The sequence below is a fragment of the Glycine soja genome, chromosome 13, assembly GCF_004193775.1.
Source record: "Glycine soja cultivar W05 chromosome 13, ASM419377v2, whole genome shotgun sequence".
Classification (NCBI taxonomy): domain Eukaryota; kingdom Viridiplantae; phylum Streptophyta; class Magnoliopsida; order Fabales; family Fabaceae; genus Glycine; species Glycine soja.
The window spans coordinates 30,318,233-30,341,794 of record NC_041014.1 but is presented as its reverse complement, the minus strand read 5'-3'; the positions used below and the strand labels follow the sequence as shown (position 1 = coordinate 30,341,794).

The window sequence follows — 23,562 nt, the reverse complement described above, 5'->3', positions numbered from 1 at the left end:
CTTCTTAAAAACACTTTTTTAAAATTGTCTTTTTTAAGTTTAAACAAAGTCACCCAATTTAACTTACAGAAAAAAAAATTCATTTTAGGTTAATTAAAAACAAAAGTAGATAGTAAAAGGCACTAAATTGACTTATCTTCTAATATATTCAAGACTTGTATTGCAAGATGACATTAACATTATTTCACATTTTCACTACCTGTTACATTTTGGAAGAAAGGTAGACAGGATATATATATATCTTCTGTACTTGAGTGTGACTTTAATTTGAATCTATTTGTAATGTATGATTTTTTGAATTAGCTTTTAAACAAATTTTCCACCTAGAGTTTATTGAATAGGAACTACTATCACTCCTTTTGCACCACATGGCATCTATGATTGATAGAGCTCTCCTACTTCAGCTTGATGGCATATTTTCCAAATTGGCTAGTAGTGTGTTTGAATGGAGCAATTTAATAGGAGAATTTATTTTTTCAAGAAATTAAAATGATTCATGATAAAATAACTTGTTTGGATAGAGTATTTGAAAGAAGATTTTGTTTTTGGTATTTTTATGAATCATTTTGATTGACTAAAATAGTGAGATTTCAAATTTTCTCAAAAAATATAGAATTTGAAATTCTTTTTTCGGAGATATTCACTTTAACTCACGTTCTTGCTCGCGATTCTTTCTCGCTCAATACTCGCAGGTGACCAAAGTTTTTACGACTAATATCGACATAAGTTGTTTTTCACTGATGTTGACCGAAGTTTTTTTTGTCAGAATTTTTTTGTATTATGTCAACCAAAGTTATTTTTTATCGATATCGGCCAAGATTTTTTTTAGATGATGTTGATTAGGGTTATTTTCTCACTGACGTCAGTCATGAGAAATTTTTACTAGCGTTGACTAATGATTTTTTTTGTCGTTGTCATCCAGGCTTTTTTAGTTGATGTTGACCAATGATTTTTTTGGTCGACATTGACTAAATTTTTTCTACTGGCATTGGTCATGACTTACTTTTGAATAGATACCTGTTAGGATTTTTCAATTGACGTCAATTAGGTTTTTCTAGTGACATTGATGGGTTCATATAGCATTTCATCATTACGAAGTTTCACTCAAGTTTGAACACTTGTAAGGAATCTCGATTCAGAAATTCAGAGCATGAAAAAATAAAATAAAACTGACTTATCTCTCTGCTCTTGTATTATTAATATGGGCTATGGCTAACTCAATATATATAGAATAGTGCTAAAAACCAGTGCAGTTATAGCAATCTGCAAACTAAGTAGTTTCTTTTTAACATTGATTGTAGTTTATATCAATACAAGGTTTTAACATTTTCTTACAAATGATGTATTGTATAATTGTATATATATTAAGTTGAGTAAAAAATAATATTATTAAAAATTGCCAAGTCGTTCCATGTTTTTTACTATTCTTCTATTTTTAAGGAGATTTTGTTTCTTTTTATTTACTTTTCTGATATGCTGAATATGTCCCCGTTTTAGTAATCAATATGTTTTGCTTACATGCAACAATATATCGTTAATTATCCAAGACTATGTGCCCGTTGAGGGCTGCAATTGAAGAAAATTATTTTATGAAATTTGATTTTCATATCTTAATAAAGACGAAGATTAACATTGATTGGTTGGACGTAGATTACGTCCTATGTCGACCGAACTACTTTTATCCAATTCCAAAGCTCCCTCTCGTCTTCATTCAGCGTAGAACAAAACAAACAAACACAATTTATTCATTTCATTTGCCTAAGGAACCAACGTTGAGTCATTGACGTTGAAGCCTTAGGTTCCTATGGAACCCCCGTCAACCTCGGAAAATTTCTAACTAAACCCCTTTTTCTGCTCTTTTGTTGCGATTTTCCCGTGTTATTATTCTTCCCATAACCTAATATTAGAAGCTTCCTATATGCAGCAGACTTATCTACCATCAAACATTCACCTACGATATCCTACATGTCCTGTTTCCATTGCTAGCTATTAAAGGATATTTTCTAATCCTCCTCTTTTCCTTTTTGGAAACATTGTTTTATGCACTGAATTCATCTTCAAATTTGGAACAACTCCACTACCTCTTGATTCATGATTGTAGTTATCGATACTACACCAACAAAGTCTTATCCCACTAGGTGAGATTAACTACGTAAAAGTTTCAGAGATACTATTGAGAGTTTAAATTATCAATACTATAGAGATATTATTGTAATTATCAATACTTTTTTCTCTCAAAATTTGCTTTCTCCTACTATAATGCTTATTATTTTGATTTCTTCTAAATATGGTTGTTGCTTTTGAAGGAATAGCTAATAAATTGGCAAGGTTTGGAAGATGCAACAGCAGCAGCAGAATTATGATGAGAAGCTGAACCAAATGGAGGAGCAGATGAGAAAAGTTGAGCGTGAGAGAGGTCGAGCCTTCAATGATCTCAAGCAAATGAAAAGGGTTGCTGAGGAGACTAATGTCATGGTTGATAAATCATTAGCCTCCAAGAGATTAATTTCAAACCCACGTATAATAGAGCAACAATTAATGGGTATTAAAGACAGCAACAAGGAATCATCAAATTCAAAGCAACGTTGTTTGTCCGAGAAAGATGCTTTGTTGGACAGCATGAGGAACGAGATGGATAGTCTTCGATCATCCGAGGATAATGCAACGGCCTTGTTGTCTGACTATAAAAGGAGAATCCAAGAATTGGAGGCTGAACTGGACAAGCGAAGAGAATCAGAAGCAAATTTGTTTGACACATTGGTAATGCAAACAAAGCAGCTGGAGCAGAATAAGATTTTGCTTGAAGAGTCAAAGCTGGAGATCACTTCTCTTGAAGAAAAATTAAAGCCACTTCAAGTAATAAGCGCCACCCAAACCCCTGGTGAGTCTGATTCTCAGTCTGGCAACAAGATTAAGTTGTATCCAAAATTGGTCAATAATTACTTTAGAAAAAGACTTAAAATATGATTAAGATGTTGATAAATGATTGAATTTTATTATAGATTCCTAATAATTTTTTTATTGTTTTGAATCCATGATATATTAAATTTATATTTTAAGTCTTTGTCATCCGTTGAAACATGACATCATCACAACATTCTGATGATAAAGACTCAAAACAAAAATTTCAATGAACTTAAAACATTAAAATAAATTATTAGAAACTCAAAACAAAATTCGATTGTTTATTAGGGATTTTAAATATGTTTAAGCCTTAAAAAAATGATGAAAACACACTTTTTAACACATTCTTTTAAACATACTAAAATATATTATGAATTTGATCCTCGTTACTTATTTAATGAGTCTCTTTCGTAGATTTCAATAAACTTTAACAAATAATAAAATGTGTTTTTTTTTTATAAAAAATTCTCCACTAAAATCCTTATGATTCCAGTATTATTAGTGATGAAAACTATATATATTTTTTCACTAAATTTGTTCTTTGATTTTTCTGTAGGGACGGATGATTATGGGTTTACCACAAAAGAAAGTGTAGAAGAGAATATGGAAATTGAAGCTGAGCTAGAAAAAGAGCTGTTGGGTGACGAGGAGGAACTAACCAAGGAGGAGGCCAAAACCATGCTTGAAGAACTGAACATGCTTAAAAATGAATTGAAGTCAGCAACTGAGGCAGAAGAGAACAGTAAGAAGGCCATGGATGATTTGGCATTTGCATTGAAAGAAGTGGCAACAGAAGCCAACCAAGTGAAGGCAAAACTGACCTTAAGCCAAGTAGAACTAGAGCAAACCAAATGTGATGCAGAGCGTTGGAGAGCAATGTTAGGAACCACAGAAGAGAGGTACAAGGAGATTCTAGAAACAACAAGGAAAGCATCTGAAAGGTACAAAAACACAGCCGAGAGGTTAAGATTGGAAGCTGAAGAGTTCCTTTCTGCATGGAATGACAAGGAAACCGAGTTTGTGAATTGCATTAGAAGAGCCGAAGAGGAAAGGTTGCTTGCGACACAAGAAAGCACCAGAGTCCTTGATTTGTTCAAGGAGGCAGAGAACAAGACAAGGGTTTCAAAGGAAGAGAATCAAAAGTTGCGAGATATACTCAAACAAGCCTTGAATGAATCCAATGTTGCTAAAGAAGCTGCTGAGATTGCAAAGGCTGAAAATGCTAGACTTCAAGATAGTCTCAACCTACTATTCCATGAGAATGAGATGCTGAAAATCCACGAAGCTGCTTCATTTGAAAACATTAGAGAGTTGAAACGCATGCTATCAGAATCATCAATGAAGGAGTTCAAAAATGAGGATATTATGGAGAAGCCATCTACAAAAGATCAAGGTAGCAAAGATCAGGATAATAGTAATAACAATAAGGAATCAGGGAGAAAAGCAAAGGCACATAATAACTCAATAGATCACAAGGATTCTAAGAGTATGAACAAAACTTTTAGTTTTAATCTAAAGGAAATGATAACGCCACATAACCATAAACAGCAGCAACACATAAGCAAAGTTGGGGGGAATAATGAAGAGGTCAATAACAATAACAAAGACATTGATAATGATGACACATTAAGGGGTTCGATTTTTGATGAAGTGGATTCATCATCGGATTCAGAATCTTGTCCTGATGTAGACATGGGAATCCCTGATGATTTTGATCATCTTGATGAGTCACATTTTGATGATCCTCAGAGTGATAGCAACTCGAGGAAACGAAGAGCTTTGCTGAGAAGATTTGGAGACCTTATACGGAGAAGAGGTTACCATAATCACCGAAAGGAACCATCCAACGAGGAACATTTACAAACGTGACATATATATAAAAAAGTCCCTAGCTATAAGGATTCATAATTCATACGTTAATTTATTAGACTGATGTTGTGTTTATAATGTTTTGCTTTGCAATTGTTAATTTAGACTCAAGTTTTATACGCCTATTTTGAGAACCATGTTTTTGGTGCTCTCTTTCGTTTTTTTTGTTTGTGAAGAGTGGCGTATAGTATAATATTCCATACCAACAACATAATTATTAAAACAAAATGACTAACTAAGCGTACACGACAGTGTTTAAATGCCAGGATACGCAAGGTTATTATAAATATTTATGCTTCATGTTGCTTACATGAGCAGCACCCCGTAATATTGAATTTGCAATGCAGCAACTTTGGTATAAAATACAGTACAGGAAAATGCCTGTTAGACCTTTGTTTTGTCCTTTAGATCCTCTGAAATTTCCATGTGGTTTGAATAGTAGATGGATGATAGGGATTAGTTTTTTCAAATAATTTATATATCCTGTACGCAAACACCTTTTTTTTCCGCATTTTATCCGCATTTTACTGGTTTATGAAACTCTTCAATGCATGATGTGTCGAAGTGAACAAAGAAAAGCAAGTTTTATAGGGAATATAGGAAAACTTGTTGGAAGCAAATATAGGGACCATTTTTATTTTATTATGTTTCTGGTTAAATAGGGACCCTGTTATTATTCTCTCGAAATATTGAATAGACTAAGGAATTTGTTTTATAATTCAGGTTTATGATGAGCTGAATTATATTACTACCTGTTGCTTAGGGGTAAGAAACTCAATTTTATTTCAATAAGGTTTTAAATTTAAGTATTATACATAGGCATTCATAATCCCGCCTGGCCTGACAGAAGGCATTCATGTTGGCATCAACCTGCGTCATAATTCCTACAAAATAACATAAGTGAAAAATTTTTAAGTTACAACAAGAAATGAAAAACAATCAAAAAGGAAATAAAAACTAACCTTCAAGGTCCCGAACAGGATCCAAATATAGCAAAAGGGCCACAAGGCGACCAAGCTATGAAGCACGGACACTCTAGTCCCTTGCCATGTCCGGTGTCCGACACGCGTCCGTGTCAGTGTTCGACACCGACACGACACCCGTACTACGTTCTATATTTTGGACATTACAGGTGTTCACGTGTCCATGTCCGTGTCGTGTCCGGTGTCCGTGTCGGTGTCAATGCTTCATAGCGACCAAGCAAGTAGTTGTCGAGGGAGCGATTCGAGGAATTTGAGGTCTCGGTGTTCATTAACACTCAACAGCTCCTTTGGGTGCTTGTTGTACCGCTAAGGACATTATTGCTAGTAGAAAGGGAACAATAGGTTCCGTGCCGAGTCATAGAAATAGTCTTTCCCGGTGAGTGGCCGTATGGTTACTTTGAAGCAACCGGTTTTAAAACTCTTATAAGAAGAAATGAAAGGATGAAATAAAGGACGCTTTGGCAGCCAAATCAGTGATATCCACCGAACCTTATCCTACGGACAACTACAAAAGTGTTGCAGGAAAAGTCTGGGCATTGCTGGCATAGAGCTATACAAGCAAAATGCTTGGAGCGCCTGCATGGCTGCTCACTTGTTTCAATGCAATTGTGTTGGTGCAACATTGAGTATCCAGAGGACACCCATAGTAAAATCATCAAAGGGGACCTTCACATGCAAATCACGAAATAGACAATCATACATGTAGAAGAAGTCACGATTCATCAACACGAATTCCGCGAGCAAAGTAGCGTTTGACCGGACCATGCAAAGTGTGATCGAGCACGTCTCTAGGTCCGTCATGTCATTGATCAACAACCAACTAATGACGTTGATCAAGTCCAATTCGTGGTTGTAACACGAGAAGTAGGTACCTACCTCTTCGTCAACCCACATATACTCTGGATGCATGATGGGAGGAGACAGACACTTCTCCTTCAACACTGGAGGTGGTGACAACCACTAGGGTTGTGATGCTTTCACTCACCTTTTCAACCGCATTGGGTGGCAGCTGACTTAAAAAAACTGACAGGTCGCTAGACCCCTAGGTTGTTGAAAGGTCAACAGAACTAGAAGAAGCCAATCTTAGGGAGTGAGAGTTGGACGACACATCAAAAACCTCGTCGCGAAACCCTCGAACCTCAGACTCGCTTCCAACTGACTCCTTTGATGATGAAGCTTCAACTGACACCATTATTACATACCTCACAAAAAAATTGGTTACATTACTCGACTAAAAGCGAAAAAGCATTATTTGACTCATAGTAAAGAAGCATATATTAGGAGCAAAGAGTGAGAGGGGAGGGGGGGGGGGGGGACCTCCCCCTACTTATAGGAGTGGGGCCTAAAACAAGGAAGTTTCCCCACCGTTTGATCAAAACAAATCTACAGCTGAGAACACGCGACTTTTGGATGTCCAATGTGGGAAGGTGAATAGGCGTGGGTAATAATTGTTACGTCCACGATACAATGCTCAATTCATTTCAATAAAAGCACGTAACTGCTAAGGAAGGTAACCGTCCTTACATGTAATAAAGCCCCTTTTTTCAGTCGATGCCAAAAAGGGGCTAGTATACTAGATAAAGTACCCGACCAAGACAAAGGGGCACTTGACACGCCCAAACCGAATACAACATTTGGCCACTTATCCACATCTCTCGAACAATACATCTTGACCTTCAGCATGTTCGAGCAATGAGCACCATTCGGTAATGATTATCATCATTAAATTCGTAGACCAATAGAAGTAGCTAAGTATGATTAGGAGGAGTATTACTCAACTGGTAAACATGATGTGAGAAACCCATAGATCTCAGGCCCAACAATATTAGTATAAAAAGGGATAAATCCCTCCAGTTAATGGACAAAGTCATTCTCACCTACTCATTATATATCATTAATAGATTTGAGCTAAACCCTCACTTAAGTATCGAAGTAACTTTTGCAGGTATCCTCCCCTTCAATCTATTGGATACTCACGCATTCAAGTTCTCAGCAAGAAACAACAAACAGATAATCCTTCGACTCTAAAGACCTTCCGACACAATAAAAGATCTTTTGGTAGATGGACGAATACCTGATTCATTTGTTTTGTGTCGGGAACATCATATATAAGAATTTTTATAACTATTCTGTTACTCTTGAGACTTGTTCCGTCTCTTGAGAGTCACACGGTACTCAATTCAAGTAAACTTTTCAATAACAAAAAAAAAAAGTACTATTGGGCATGGACTCGGTTTCTCTGCTTTCTCGGCCCACGCCCATATTATGGGAGAAAAATCTTACCCAGAACGCCATGTGATTCACATGTTCTTCTAGGCACACTCCATCACAACAAAAATTGCAAACGTGGCTAGCTGGCGTACGGTCTCTCCATACACCGCCACCACATAGAACCACTGATCGACACGTTTGCGCCTTCATTAAGCTGAGGAATAGTTGTAACTTGTAAGTTGTAAGCAAGCAAATCCATAATAAATAGCATCATCGTGCTGGTGCCTCCTCTCTCTATATTCATTCTTCTGCTTCTTGTAATTTGTTGCCAACAACAAACACTTCACTTCTGGTTTTTTTTTTTTTTTTCATTTGAGAGTTTTAGAGGGACAATGACGTCTTCAGTGGTTGAAGGTGGACGCGACGAGGGGAAACACGAACCCTCGGATTTCATCACGGAAACCATGAATCTGCCGTCTCCAAACCTTTCACTTCCCAGTGAAACTGAAACATTCTTGAGCGCAGCAATTTCCCTCAAGGACAAGGTTCGTTTCATTTTTTCTTCTTTTTTTTCTTTGCATTTTATATATGTGTAACACTGTAACATTTACTATTATAGATAGATCTAGAAGGCATTGTAGTGTTGAACATAAACCTTTTAAAATTAAAAGTAGTGAAATTATTGGTACAGGTGGTGGAGGAGACTTGGAACCGGAGAGATCAAGTGGTTGATCCGACGGTGTACACGGGTCTGTTGGGCACCGCCTTCACTTGCTTGCGGTCGTACCAGGTTACCGGTTGCCGGAACGACTTGATATTATGCAGCGATATCATTGACACGTGTGTCACCGCTGCACGTGCCTCCCTCAGGTATCTTCAATAAGTTTTTAAAAAAATCCAGATATTTATCTTACATTACTAGTTACTAGTAATATTTTTCTAAACAAAAATACATCTAATTATTTGCTGCCTAGTTTGTCTTTGTTAATTTCTGAATGATAAAAAAAAAACGGATCAGATAATTCAAATATTTTGTTTAACCTTTGTTTTTAGTAATTTAGCTCTGAGAAATGTTGCTAAATAATAGTAGCAATTGTTTCTCTAACACTATTAGCTGAAATTTATTAAAATTCATTCATTTTAGTAAGTTTTATTTTTCCATATGACTACGGATGGTTGTAGTTTCAGACTTTATTTTGATTAATTGATATTTCGATTTGAGTTTGAGAGCGTGAGAGATTACGATGGCATGGCGTTCTTTTCAGGAAATTTTGCGAGATTCGTATTTTGTCATGCTGATTCGATTAGATATGAGAATATGGGTCGCTCTTTAGTCACAGTCTAGTTTGGTAAAAACAGCTAGCTAGTCATTTTAGGGTGATGATATGTGATGCCAACAGAAGAAATTCTCGCTGAACTTTTTAATATGCATTTATTATAAACTTTATTAAATTAATAATGGGTTTAATAAGCTTTAAGTTTTTTTATTTTTGATGAGTCTATGTCACGTATAGTACTCATTTAGTAAAATAATATAAATATATTGAAAATATGTTATTAGCATTTCAAACATGAAACGGATATTATTATCATACGAAATATTTGATTGTTTTATATTAAATTAATTCTTAAAACCTTTAAATTGAAAAAATAAAATACATGAGTAACTTTGTATGGGTAACTCATGAATTTGTAGCATATGCGTTAACTTAATTATGTTTTTAGTAATTCGTACGGGAACACTTTTATTGTGATGAATTAAGATTATATTTTTTTACATATTATCTTTTTAAGTTGCTTTGTGTCTACTAATTAATATATAATCTTCATTACTATCCATGTATAATTGAATTATCTTTATTTGTGATATTTTTGGTTTAGAAAAGAAAGTGAAAGAAAAGAAGTGAAAGTAAAAGGAAAAAAATGGAAAATAACTTGCTTTATCTTTTATTTATTTTATTAAATCATTCCAAATATTGAAAAGATCCAAATTTTCATGCTTTTCTTTTATTCTTATATCACTCCTTTTGTTTTTCTCTTGCACAAACAGATACTTATAAGTTATAACTTTTTTTTTTCGTATTATAAGGTGTTTCTATAATAGTAGTCGACACATACACAGAGAGATTAAGAAAAATAGCTCGTCTAATTTTAAACTCAGTGATTGTGTGCAAATTAAGTTAAATTGTGGTTACGTGTATTCGAATGCATATTCAACACATAAATAACAAAGGGATTCTTTTGCAAAAGTACGTTGGAGGGGCATCTCATTGTTAACACAAACACTCACTAAACTCGTGCTGTAGTAGTTTCATACATTTTTTGTTGGTTAGCGTTCCTTTGTTCGAATCAAAGACATACAGTTTCTTAAAAAACATAATCTTCAAGTCACATACTCTAACCTGAAGATATAATGTTTGTAGCAGGCACGTGACTTTTTTGTGTGGTAGAGGAGGCGTTTATGCGCTTGGTGCTGTCGTTGCCAATTACATGGAGGACCTTCCAAAGCGTGACCTGTTTTTGGGTCTATTCTTTGAGGTAATATTTATAGATGTTTTGGCTCTGTTTTCTTAATGAACCATGTGGCCACATTTTGGCTCCCCATCATAATCTGCTGACTCTATAGTCTATATATATTGTCACAGTCTTAGTATGCAAGTAATTAATTTTGCATTGAATAACATTGAAGATTTTCCTTCTGCTTCAGCAGTCTCTGTCTGGATAATCCCCACCGCAGCCTTTTGCGTTTGTTATTGATTTTCTTTTTTAATGAAACAGTTATAAACTTCTGATGTGAGTTTTGCACTCTTTATAACATTGAGATTTAGGATTTCAAAACTTATGAAAGGCTAAAAAAAAATTGAAATTTAAATAAGAAAATGGAATGAAAGAAAAATTCGAATTTTAATTGTCATAGTTAGTTTTTCACTTTTATATGAAATTTAATTGTTTATGTATTCTAAATCTAAAAATATTTTGTATAACTTTTAAGATAAAAACTAACAAACTTGATTTGTAAAGGTTTGTAAAGGTTACACCGTGCATAACTGCATATATATTAGGAATGTCCGTGTATATTTTATTTTCTGTTGTTTGTATTTTTTGTGCTGTCTATTCTCTTTCCTCTTGTGTGAGCACATGTTTGAAAATCAAAGGCATTCACTTGAACCGTTGTTTTCTTTTGACAAATTTGTTTATACATTTCATGGGGCCTGCTTTAAGTGATTCGTGGTTCAAATTTGTTCACATAAAAAAGCTACAAGCGAAAGACGAGCGCTTTCAAATTTGTTGGAATCTTAAGATCAGGCAAACGGATGTTGAACTAGTAGGGGCCTATACTAGGATTTTTTCGAAGTTTTTTTTCATCTACAAAAATCTGAGCATTCACACTCTGTCTTACATCCCCTAACAACAACAATATTCATTACCATTTATGATGGGATTAATGTGTAGGTGGCAAAAGAGAGAGCCCTACCAGTTGGACCAGAGGAAGGTGGTTTTGGAATGTCATATGATCTTCTGTATGGACGAGCTGGATTCTTATGGGGTGCATTGTTTGTGAACAAGCACCTAGGAGATGATGCAGTGCCCAAAGACATTTTGATGCCTATTATTGATGCAGTGTTGGCGGGTGGTAGAGCAGGAGCATCTGATGTTGAAGACTGTCCATTGATGTATAGATGGCATGGAACTAGGTACTTGGGTGCAGCAAATGGCCTTGCTGGTATCCTTCATGTGCTGCTACATTTTCCACTTCCTAGAGAGGATGCTGAGGATGTCAAGGGAACTTTGAGGTACCTCATGAGTAAGCGTTTCCCTCACAGTGGAAACTACCCCTCCAGTGAAGGGAATCCGAGGGATAAGTTAGTGCAATGGGGTCATGGTGCAACTGGCATGGCCATCACATTGTCTAAAGCAGCACAGGTTAATTACTTTCCAGAACAAATTATTCCAATATGCTTCATTATTCATGTGTCTTAAAAGGTTAAAAAAAGGACAAAACTTTGGTTCATTGCTTGTGTGTATGTGTAGTTTTTTTAATTGAAATTATAATTTTACTTGAATAATTAGTACTTAATCACCACCTTTGCAAAATTTTACCCAGATAACTAGTGCTTAATGGTGATTTTTTGTTACTTCAATTATGTGTACAATAAGAGTTTACATTAAAAATTAACATAGGTTATTAAGGTGAAATTCTATTACTGATTAGAAAATAATATTAAAAGCACTTAAAAAACTATATTTAAGTTTTGGCTCTTAAATAATTGTACCAAGTTTTTTCTATAAGAAACAACATTATCAGTTCTCCAAAAGGAGAGGAGAAATGCAAAAAATGCAAAAAATGCTAAAAAGACAACTTGTTGCTTTTTCCAATTTTCATTAGACAGACACATTGCAGAACTAGTGCTTCAAGTATCAATGTGAATGGTTGAAAAATGACACCAACTTGGTTATGTATGTGTGCTTTGCAGGTATTTCCAAATGACAGAGAACTACGAGATGCTGCAATAGAAGCAGGAGAAGTTGTATGGAAGAGTGGATTGGTGAAGAAGGTGGGACTTGCAGATGGGGTATCTGGAAATGCCTATGCCTTCCTTTCCCTCTACAGACTCACTAAAGAGAGCATATACGAAGAGAGAGCAAAGTCATTCGCTTCCTTCATGTATGATAATGCAAAATCTCTGGCTTCTGCCAATGGCTATTCACTTTCCCAAGGACTTGCTGGGACAGTATGCCTCTGGTTTGATCTACTTGCACCCGACAGCTCTAGGTTCCCAGGTTATGAACTATAGATGGTTCCAGTAGAGATGGAAAATGTTAGGTAGACACCAATCATAAGTGATATGATCTTGGTGAAAAGAAAAGAAAAATAATAGGTGTTTCAAGGATTATATGATATATAAGATCCTATATATCATCTCTCGACTTGATTATAGCAAAACACGAGCCATGAGGTTCTGCTACTGTAAATAATTTAGATGATATATTGTATTTGACACTCTGACTGCCTTACAATATAATCTAATCTTTGATCAGATAAAAAGATTCACCTTGCACTTTTAATTAAATAAACATAATAGGCACCGCGAGTAATGTTCTACACACCCATAAACAAAAAATGCTTTTATAAAATAATCTTCTTTTATAATAAACAAGATGCCGTGAGAAAATTTGGAACTGGCCGAATTGGGTTTTCGACTAGCACATTATTTCAGAATGATAATCAGACGTCTTGTACTAAGAAAAGGAATTTTGCTTTTTGACTATGGGTTTAAGTTATAACTTAAAGAGTTTGGTGTAGGTGAACGTAACAAAAAGAGGATATAGGATTTTGTTAAAGATTGAAAATTGTAAATAAAAGGCTCTCAAATGAAAGAAATAAAGGAAAAACTTAAAAACTTAAAATAAATGCATGATAAATTAAGGGGTATATTGAATTATGATTTTAAAAGATTGTTTTAGTATGAAAAAATTCTAAGATTACCTAAGAATATTATGATTTATCATATTTCTGTATAAAACATCTTATGATAGTAGAAATTTTAATAGATGTATATCATAAGGACGTGAAAAGACTTATAGATTTATAAGATTTGAAAGAGTTTTTTGAAATTTTAAAAATATAAGATTTGAAAGAATTATTTAAAATTTTAAAAATACTTTTTTTAAATTTGGATAAAAAAATGTAAAAGTTTTTCAAATTTTTAATAGTTATATTGATTCTAAATGTCCTAATATACTAACTTTTTTTATAATAATATCTTCTCATTTTCACTTTTGGATTTTAACAACAAATTTAAAATTATACATTGGTTTTCTGATTTTTTTTATTACTACAATTATTTCATGATAAATAAATGATATATTTAAATGAATGTAATAATAAGCATATATTAGAAGGGCGTAGTGAGAGTGAAAAATTAGTAAGAAGATTATTGAGTTATGTGAATGACAAAATTAAAGATAAGAACCACAAAAACATTATGTCAAGAGGTGATGGATATAACCTGTATAAGGAAAACATAATTAGTCTTAGCACATAAGATAAACATTAATTTAATTTAAAAAATAAAGGAAAAAGTGAAGAGGGGGAAATATATTTGACATTTTTTATTCTAAAAGAATAGAAGAAATATATATGACACACATATGGAAGAATATTAAAGAGAAGAGATGGTATGCGTGATGAAATAAAAGAAAGTTTGGTAACTAATAGAAAAAGAAAGAAAAAAATCTACCAAAATCTGATTGGATGAAATTGTTTTATAGATGTTTTATATTAAAAAATCAAATAATACTCATCGAAATCTTTTTTAAAAATAATCAATTAAAATTTGTATATTTTTAAATACCAAAAGACTTTTTATAAGTTATAAAAAATCATAATTGAATACCATCAAATTTTGTTCGCTTCCTTAAAAACGTGACACATGTCATGATTTTATTGGATGGTAATGTTAATTAAGTGCATGAAATTAACTTTAATATGACAAATGACGGTCAACATCCAATAAAAGTCGTGACGGTTAATGTAAGCAATTAACTTCTCAGGATTGGAAATTGAAATAACGGGATTGAAAAAAATTAGAGATTAAATTTGTGAATTAAAATAATTATAAGGAAATCAAAATCTAGACTAGGGGAACCAAATTTATAATTTAGCCTTAAAAAAAAAGCACTTGCTATTTACTGGCCCATTTTATCTAACTACACTGCCATATCCCCTTTCTAAATCTACATCTAATTTAATTGTCCATTCTATCTTTTATCTTTTTTCCTTAAAGAGTACGCCCTTGAATCCCTTTCCTTTTTGAAAATGTCTTCCTGGAATAACATTATAATGGGTAATTATGATGTAAATAGCAAGTGCCGAAAAAAAAAAGACGAAGTTATAACTTAATAAGAGTTTGAAGGAGAAAGGTCCAAGCCCATTCAGTGTTAGCCGCTCATTGACCCTGGATGAATAATCGGCTACCACTACTACCAGTGGTGTAGTGCTCTGAAACTGCAACAGCAACAGCAACGCGATGGGGAGAGGAAAAAGAGGGAAGAGTCGCACTCAAAGAAAGCATTTCCAGCAGAACAGAGAGAATGTTTGGACATCTTCCAAACGCTCTAAATCAGATCCTTCCTCCGAAAATCCTATTCCTATCTGCAATCCCTACGCCACTCAAAACCTCGCTTTCGATCACTATTACAAGGCAAACCAAACGCTTCCAACTTACTATTTCCACACTTTTTTATTATTATTATTCCTCCTATCTCCTCCTTCTCTTTCATTTGCTCATTTCTTTTCTTTTCGAATTTTTCAGGAGCAGGGAATCGTTTCCTCAGAAGAATGGGATGCATTCGTGCAAGTTCTCAGAACTCCTTTGCCCGCAGCATTCAGAATCAATTCCACGTATTTCTTTATCTATTTTTATTTTAACTGCTTTTCGATTTTGACCTTGTGTGAGTCATCCGCTCAATTATCTACTACTAACGAACTTCAATACGAAACTAATTAATTTAACTCACTGTAAATCTGTAGCAGAATTTCAAAAAAATACAAAAATAATTGCACGTGCGTAGTAACGATGTTCAAATCCGTTTGAATCTAGACTCGTTCGTCCAATTCTAAATTACATTGATGCTTGCTTCGGCTTCTTAATTTCTTTTTATTTGGTGATTTCCAGTAGCCGATTTTCTGCAGATATTCGGTCCCAACTGGAGAATGATTTTGTGCATTCTCTTCAGGCCGAGGTAAGTCATCAACAGAAATTTCATCATAATTATGCTTCTGCTGTTGATTTTTTGCGTCATAGTATATCGGTCTTTGTATTTTGGTCCTGAATTGTTATGTATAGGTTGCGGAAGGGGAAGATACGGAGGCTATTATACCTTTGCCATGGTATCCCGAGAATCTTGCTTGGCATTCGAATTTCTCCCGTAAGCAGCTCAGGAAGAATCAAACACTTGGGAGGTAAATAAGTTTTGATGCTCATCTTGTTTGGTGTTAGATTATGTAGTTCTAAGTCTAAGTAACAGTTTATGCTGATAAATTATTGTTATCACATGATGTTTGGTTAACTAGCTAACTGTGATATGACCATATGCTTATGAGTCTTGCAGGACTGATTAGTCACATTTAATTATGATTTTGCCTTATATCAGAATGCATGTTGCTGTCAAACAATTAATTAATTGAAATTAATTATGCATATAAGTTGGTTCTTAGTACTAATATGTCAATTCCTGCTTTTGGTTATGTTAATCTCAGGTTTCATGAATTCTTAAAGCTGGAAAATGAAATTGGAAATATTACAAGACAGGAAGTTGTCAGCATGGTGGGCCAGTTTACACACTGTCTTTCATGCTCATACAAAATGATTACCATTTGTTCTAGAAAGTTGGATGGCTTAGTGAATGTATTTTAGTTTAGGAACTTACCATTCAAGAATTTAACTTGTGCACACAAATGTTTGTTTGCTGTACAGGCACCTCCTCTGTTCTTGGATGTACATTCAAATCATTTTGTACTTGATAGTAAGCAACTTGTGCTGTACTGAAGTACATTTTATCATTTTTAAATTTTACCATCTGTTGTGCTATTTTGTTTGCTTGCAATGCAAATTTCAGTGCTTCTAGTGATTTTCCTTTTTCATTGCTTTTATTCAGTGTGTGCAGCACCAGGTTCAAAAACATTCCAATTGCTCGAGATTTTACACAAATTAACTAAAGCTGGATCTCTTCCTGATGGAATGGTTCGTGTCTTTATATAATGTTATTATCTAAACCTTATTTGGTTTTTCAGGCTTAATAGTTTTGAAATATTACCTGTCCTCATGTAGTTTCATACACTTTATTGATTTGTATTTGTTTGATACGTAGGTTATAGCAAATGATCTAGATATCCAAAGATGCAATCTTCTCATTCACCAAACAAAACGGATGTGCACAGCCAACCTAATCGTCACCAATCACGAAGCTCAACACTTCCCAGGATGTCTTTTAAACAGGAACTATGATAAAATGGAGCCAGATCAGCAAGATCAGCTATTATTTGATCGTGTTCTGTGTGATGTCCCATGCAGCGGAGATGGCACCCTTCGAAAGGCACCTGATCTCTGGAGGAAATGGTAATTTTCATTCCTTCCTTGTTCCCATTCTTCGCCTTTTATTTTTTTCCCTTCAACCACCTTTTTTCTTTTTACTGCTTAAGACTGATTTTCTTGTATAAAGGAACGCAGGGACAGGGAATGGGCTTCATAACCTACAAGTTCTAATTGCTATGCGAGGTACATTACTGCATTTTGATTATTTTCTACCTGATTTCAGGGTGTAGTTCTTTTAGGCTGGTTTTGATGTTTTCTGTTAAGATGTGATTGATGTAAGACAAATAAGGTGGGTAAAGCATAATCTTTACACAACCAAATCATTTTGTATTTTGTAGTTTAAACTGATGGCCTCTTGTTTCCCTGGCTCAAATTTTTTTAGATGGTACAAGGATCAAGCTACTGCTATTTATTATCATAGCTGAATATACATGAACTAGGGTGCATGAGACTTAGCTTGTAAGATAGTTCTGGCAAACTCAATTGCTCTTTTGATGTTATCAGGTGTATCTTTACTTAAAGTTGGTGGAAAAATGATCTATTCAACCTGCTCAATGAATCCTATTGAGAATGAAGCTGTTGTTGCAGAGGTAATCATCCTTGAAAGCTCTGTGATTATATTTGGTGCCTGCCATGCTATCTAGTTTGTCCAGTTGTGGGCTTTTTAATCAAAGTGCTTTATTTTCATAACTTCAAGTAAATAATTTCATGCTTTTATATGTAATTTTGTTTCTTCCATTGATGCAGCCCCTGCACTGTCTAAATACTAAGTTTAGTTGTATCAGGGATCAATTGGTAACTTTCTTAGATATCTGATAGGTAACATGTTTTTAACTTTTTATGAAACATGGACCTTGATTTGAAGACAGTATTTGATAACAATGTGTAATTTAATTAATGGAAGCTAACTGGAGCTAGCTATCAATAATTTACTTGTGTTTGTATCTATCTTCTACTGGCATTTGCCTCATTCCTATTTCTTGTTTACTAATTGATGTCCATTCTTTGTTATTACTACAAAGCTTTCTGCAGTTGTGGTTGTAGCTTGTGATTATGAAGGACAAACTCCACCTGAGACATTGCCACTTTACAATTAATATATAACATAAAATTTTCTTTTTATTTATTCAACACTATGAGTTTTCTTTTTATTTGACAAATGGTCAGACTGTCAGAGTTTTTCCTTATGTAAAAAAAAAGGTTTATGTTTGCTGCTTGTAGCCCTTTCAGTATTTTATACAGTGAGGGGTTGGGCTTAATTTAATTTTCCCCCTTACTTACCAATTGCAGGTTTTGCGGAGGGGTGGAGGGTCCATTGAACTTGTAGATGTCTCTAGTGAGCTTCCCCAACTTATTCGCCGACCAGGTCTTAAGAGATGGAAGGTTTGTGTTTTCTGTGACTATTTATTCCCTTGTGTTGTAGAGTTTTGAAGATAAAACATGTAATGTCTAGAAATGGATATATTGGCTTACACGTGGCGACATCAAGCATGACTCATCTTTCTGGAGTTTAGGAGGAGATAATGCCTTCATCACTTATTATTATGAATTAAACTATTTCAATTTTGTTGTGTCATCTGGAAGGGTATAGAAGGAAAGCTGAGAGTGGGGTTGTCTATGTTTTGTCTGTGCCCCACCCCCCAAGTGATAACCAATGTTATACTTCATTAGTAAAAGGTGTTATTCCTTGTCAATTGATGGACTTGGACTGTTATTGTGCTGGTTGGCTTATTTTTTATTTGTGTTTTGGTTGTTAATTCTTTGTAATTGATTATTGAGATGTCCATCAAGTTATACCCATGTTCGCATTCATGGTAAAACATTGAATTTCAAACTTTCCGAATAGAAGATTATTATGTTTACCCAACTCGAACTTGCATTTCCTGCAGTTGTTTGATTATTGTTTAATTAATTCAAATGTAGTAGTCTAGAAGGGTTTAAGGTTGTTATGCAGCAGTATGCATTTGCATCTGAAGGTGTGAGTTTGGATGTGCAGGTATGTGACAAGGGCAAGTGGTTTTTCTGTTGCAAAGATGTTCCCAAGCTTCGTAGAAATGTAGTTTTTCCCAGCATGTTTCCAAATGGTGGAAACTATAAGGATGATAGTGATTGTAATATCAGCATTGGAGATGATATTATTATAGATGATGTTTATGGAAATTCTGAAGATGATGTTCAAGCAGTGGAGAATCCTGTGATGCATGAATTTACTGAGGAAGTTTCTGATTTCCCACTAGAGCGGTGCATGAGGTTGGTGCCTCATGATCAGAATACCGGAGCCTTCTTTATTGCTGTATTGCAGAAAGTTTCTCCTCTGCCAGGTAATCTCTTATATGTTTTCAGTTGTTTCTCTCTATCAAATCCTGACAAAGATAGTCAAGGAATTCTAGTGAATACTGGGAATAACTCCTTCAAGTAGTCATTTTACATTTATGTGTATTCTGACACGTGCTTTTTCCTGCCATAGTTGCAGCAACTCAGGTAAAACCTAGAAAAGAAGTTGATAAACATGATGACACAGCAAACCAGGGCAATGAGGATGCACAAGAATTGCAGGTTAATCCATTGGAAAGTACACCTGAAGAAATTTCAGAGGCTAATATAAATGACAATAGACCCAAGACAGATTTGAAAGTTAGTTCTGTTACATGTGAAGAAGTGAATTTGAAGGAAGCCCAAGATCCCTGCAATGTGGAAAACATGACAAAGAATACTCCAGGCAAAAGAAAACTACAGATTCAAGGCAAATGGAGAGGCATTGACCCTGTAGTCTTCTTCAAAGATGAAGTAGTTATTAACAGCATAAAGGTATTTTATGGTATTGATGAGCAGTTTCCATTCAATGGTCACCTTGTAACAAGAAACAGTGATACAAGTCACGTGAAAAGAATTTACTATATCTCCAAGTCAGTCAAAGATGCTCTGGAGTTGAACTTCTCAGTTGGGCAGCAACTTAAAATAACTTCTGTTGGCCTGAAGATTTTTGTAAGTTATTTTCTTCTGAATTAAAGTGTTGTTGTTATTATAACTTTTGTAGTTGATTTATTTATAATTCTGGCTGACTGGTTCCTTATTTTAAATAAAAGTTGACTCCTTTAAAGTGAGAACATGCGTAAAGTGGGAAAGTAATAGTGTATTTGTCGTTAATTTAAAATGAGTTAAATTCAATAGGTAATTTAGTTTAATTCAAATGAAAAGATGGATACACCTTTACTTTCTCTTTTCAGAGGAGTGAAATCCTTTTAAATAAATCTGATGCAGTAGAGAGAACAATAACCTTTAAGGACAGATCAAGTTGAGACTTGTGGGGGTAAAGGTTACCATCTAATATACAAAAATAAATTTAGTCAGACTGTGTTATATTAACAAAATTATAGTGTATAGACTATAGATATTGAAGTAGTACGCATGACTTTTGAGTGGAGTTAACTGTTTCTATTTCTGGTTTTCTTGTCTCAGTTTGGAATTCATATTGAATTTTATGGGATATGAATCATGGTAAACTACTGTACTGTGTGATTTCATTTTGACATGATATAATTGATATAGGATTATTGTAATATAATATCTAGATAGTTTATTGGTCAGCCCTTGACTGTCAGCAAGAAATGAGTTCTTTGACTAGTTTTTTTTCTTGCAAATAAGTGATAGACTTGCCCTCATCATACAGGAAAGACAGACATCATGTGAAGGTAGGTCTGCACCATGTGCTTTCCGGATCACTTCTGAAGGATTGCCCCTTATTCTCCCTCACATCTCCAAACAGATTCTTAGTGCATCTGCTATAGACTTCAAGCATCTTCTGCAGTATAGAACTGTAAAATTTGCAGATTTTGTGGATGCCGAATTTGGTGAAAAGGCTGCAAACCTAATGCCTGGTTGTTGTGTTGTAGTTCTGGGTGAAGGTATGCAGTATGCACCACCATGATGTAGAGTAAATGCCCATTAAATTGACTCTTTACACGTGTCTTCTCATTTTTCTGCAGGAAGCAGAGCTGCTACAGGGCCCCTCCAAGTGGATGATTCAACAATAGCCATTGGATGCTGGAAGGGTAGAGCAAGTTTGACTATCATGGTTGGTGCATTGGAATGCCAAGAGCTGCTCGAAAGGCTTTTAATGTGTCTAGACACAGTAACAGAAAAGGACTCCTCCATGCATGATAACAAGGTAGATGAAGCACATGAATCAAACGGTAAAAATGAAGATGTTGAAATTACTGGTTGTTAAAAATTAATAATTAACGTATATTTATATTACATTTTAGTCATGGTTCCCACTCCTAACTCCCATCCTTATAAGAACATTTAGAGAAATTTAAGGCTTTTGCTCCACCCGTGAAAGTTTTTGAGTTTGTTTTTTTTTCTCTCCAATTTTTTGTTCGTCCAATCTTTGTATCCAAGTTAGCAGGCTTTGCTCAAATTTGTATCAATATCCAAAGCTTCTAGTAAGTTTAGCAGAATTGCTTAAACACGAGAGATGCGTCTCATTCTACTGAAACCAGCAGCATCAACATGACATTTTCAATATTAGAGTTCGAGTTGCATACAGGTTGTCCATAATTTTCATGGGCAGGACGTTAGCTGAACACAGCCTAAGATTGTTATAAAATTTGAGAATTCTCATCTTGGGGAAGATTTTCATTAACCCTACCCACTCTTTCAATTAATTTTTTTATATTTTCTCTTTCTTGCATAGTGATTTTATACTATTTATGAAAGTGGAATTGATTTTTTAAAATTATATACTCTTTCAAATTTAAATTTAAATTTAAATTATTATCATATATTTGCGTTTAAACTTAGTCATTTTTTAATGATTACTATTATTTTTAAGTTTAAATTAAATGGTTTTAATCGTTACCAGTATGTTATTATTTTTAAACAAGTTAAATCTTGTTTTACTTAAGTTCTATGGATTTCTATTATCTTAAAAATATTATTATATATTATAATTGCAATCGCTGCTATTTTTACATTTGAATCACATTAAAGGTTTCTATATTTTTATATTAATTTAAATCATTAAACAAATATAATAAAATAGTTTTAATTTATATAATGAAATAATTATATACAAAAAAATATTTATCTTGTACCTTTACAGGGATTAAACATACTAATTAATCTAAATATACCGTCCTCGATAAAGGACATTTTCCTTATGTATATCAATGCAACAAGATTGATGAATCCTGTAATATGTAACAAAAAATAATGCCAAAGATTGATGAAGCTTGATTAATGCAATACATCATTTTTGTTTTTTTCCTAGCACAAAACATATAACAATCTTAATAATAATTTTTTTAAGAATTTAATATCTATATACTTGGTGGTGTAAAATAATTTTATATTATCATCTAATCTTAAATTATCATTTAAATTATTTTAAAATAATTATTCGAAAAGTTAATAATCTTTCGATAGGTTTTGTATACTCCTTTTTTTCTTTAAAGAAGAAAGCATTATTATCAATGAAAAATAATGAAAAATGACTTGAAACTTTAACTATTACTGCAAGTTCAGATCTGCAATAGGGTCGCAGCAGGAATCAAGGTACCAAGCTATATTAAGCATTGGGCATGACATTATATAATCAACTCTATTTCATATCAAACAAAGTTGGATTTTTATTTTCAGCATTGATTATTGATTAATGAGATAAAACTTAAATTTTAATTAAAAAATAGCACCAAAAATATCTAAAACACACTTAAGTTTTTGTCTCCTACGTTGTACCAAGGAAATTGTAATTACTTCCCTCTGCTGGTCCTTAATCAGCAACTCATGCAAAATAATTTCAAATAATGTAAAAATATACAAAATGAAATGCACCAAATCATTAAAAATTGGTGATAGGAACACAGAACCATGGAAATCTAGTAAATTTAAACAAATTATAAATAAAGTCAGGATTACTGACAACACATGCTCCTCTTGGGGATTTCTTGTGCAGTACCAGGAACAATTATCTGCTTGCCAGACAGAGATGCTGCGTTGCCATTTCCCTGATTATCACCAGCAGCTAGGTTCTTCTTGTTGACAATGTTGAATATTTCTGTCAAAACAGTCATGAAAGCCGTTTCAACATTAGTTGCTTCCAGTGCTGAGGTCTCTAGGAAAAATAAGCCTTCTTTCTCGGCAAATTCTTTTGCATCCTCTGTGGGTACTTGGCGCTGGTTCTCAAGATCACTTTTGTTTCCTATAAGAATGATGACTATATTCTTATCGGCATGGTTACGCAATTCTTCTAACCAACGAGGTATGTGATCAAAGCTTTGGCGTTTGGTTATGTCATAAACCAACATTGCCCCAACAGCACCCCTGTAGTATGCACTTGTAACTGCTCTGTATCTGTAGAATAAACCAATTATATATTATTAGGGCAGACTGCAATCAGTATTCAGTGTAAAGAATGAAGTATAGACTCAATCTAAAGATAAACACACATTAACAGTACAGCACAGTAATAAAGGAATTAGATTTGTCAATAGCTA

The 23,562-nt window shown here is 34.1% G+C and overlaps 3 protein-coding genes across 7 annotated transcripts; all 3 read left to right on the top strand.

The window, feature by feature from the left end:
* Positions 1 to 1,730: 1,730 nt before the first annotated feature.
* Positions 1,731 to 4,910, top strand: LOC114382113 (flagellar attachment zone protein 1-like). Its single transcript, XM_028341351.1, has 3 exons — positions 1,731 to 2,138; positions 2,307 to 2,881; positions 3,461 to 4,910. Exons 2-3 carry the CDS (start codon positions 2,338 to 2,340, stop codon positions 4,771 to 4,773), a joined length of 1,857 nt encoding a protein of 618 aa, XP_028197152.1. The 5' UTR covers positions 1,731 to 2,138; positions 2,307 to 2,337; the 3' UTR covers positions 4,774 to 4,910.
* A 3,078-nt stretch (positions 4,911 to 7,988) lies between these two features.
* LOC114380880 (lanC-like protein GCL1) lies at positions 7,989 to 13,006 on the top strand. 4 transcript variants are annotated; one of them, XM_028339991.1, is made up of 6 exons: positions 7,989 to 8,201; positions 8,353 to 8,512; positions 8,659 to 8,837; positions 10,391 to 10,505; positions 11,421 to 11,891; positions 12,443 to 13,006. In XM_028339991.1, exons 2-6 carry the CDS (start codon positions 8,360 to 8,362, stop codon positions 12,761 to 12,763), a joined length of 1,239 nt encoding a protein of 412 aa, XP_028195792.1. In that variant the 5' UTR covers positions 7,989 to 8,201; positions 8,353 to 8,359; the 3' UTR covers positions 12,764 to 13,006. The 4 variants fall into 4 exon arrangements, with proteins under 4 accessions (XP_028195792.1, XP_028195793.1, XP_028195794.1 ...); XM_028339992.1 differs by having other exon boundaries at positions 8,345 to 8,512; XM_028339993.1 differs by having other exon boundaries at positions 7,995 to 8,248; positions 10,394 to 10,505.
* A 1,838-nt stretch (positions 13,007 to 14,844) lies between these two features.
* Positions 14,845 to 23,562, top strand: LOC114382634 (tRNA (cytosine(34)-C(5))-methyltransferase-like). 2 transcript variants are annotated; one of them, XM_028342189.1, is made up of 16 exons: positions 14,845 to 15,172; positions 15,284 to 15,372; positions 15,647 to 15,713; positions 15,818 to 15,933; positions 16,231 to 16,297; positions 16,448 to 16,496; positions 16,629 to 16,714; positions 16,842 to 17,089; positions 17,193 to 17,248; positions 17,570 to 17,655; positions 18,356 to 18,448; positions 19,062 to 19,386; positions 19,539 to 20,050; positions 20,736 to 20,970; positions 21,052 to 21,233; positions 23,022 to 23,562. In XM_028342189.1, the coding sequence occupies exons 1-16, from the start codon at positions 14,999 to 15,001 to the stop codon at positions 23,106 to 23,108; spliced, it is 2,472 nt and encodes an 823-aa protein (XP_028197990.1). In that variant the 5' UTR covers positions 14,845 to 14,998; the 3' UTR covers positions 23,109 to 23,562. The 2 variants fall into 2 exon arrangements, with proteins under 2 accessions (XP_028197990.1, XP_028197989.1); XM_028342188.1 differs by having other exon boundaries at positions 19,533 to 20,050.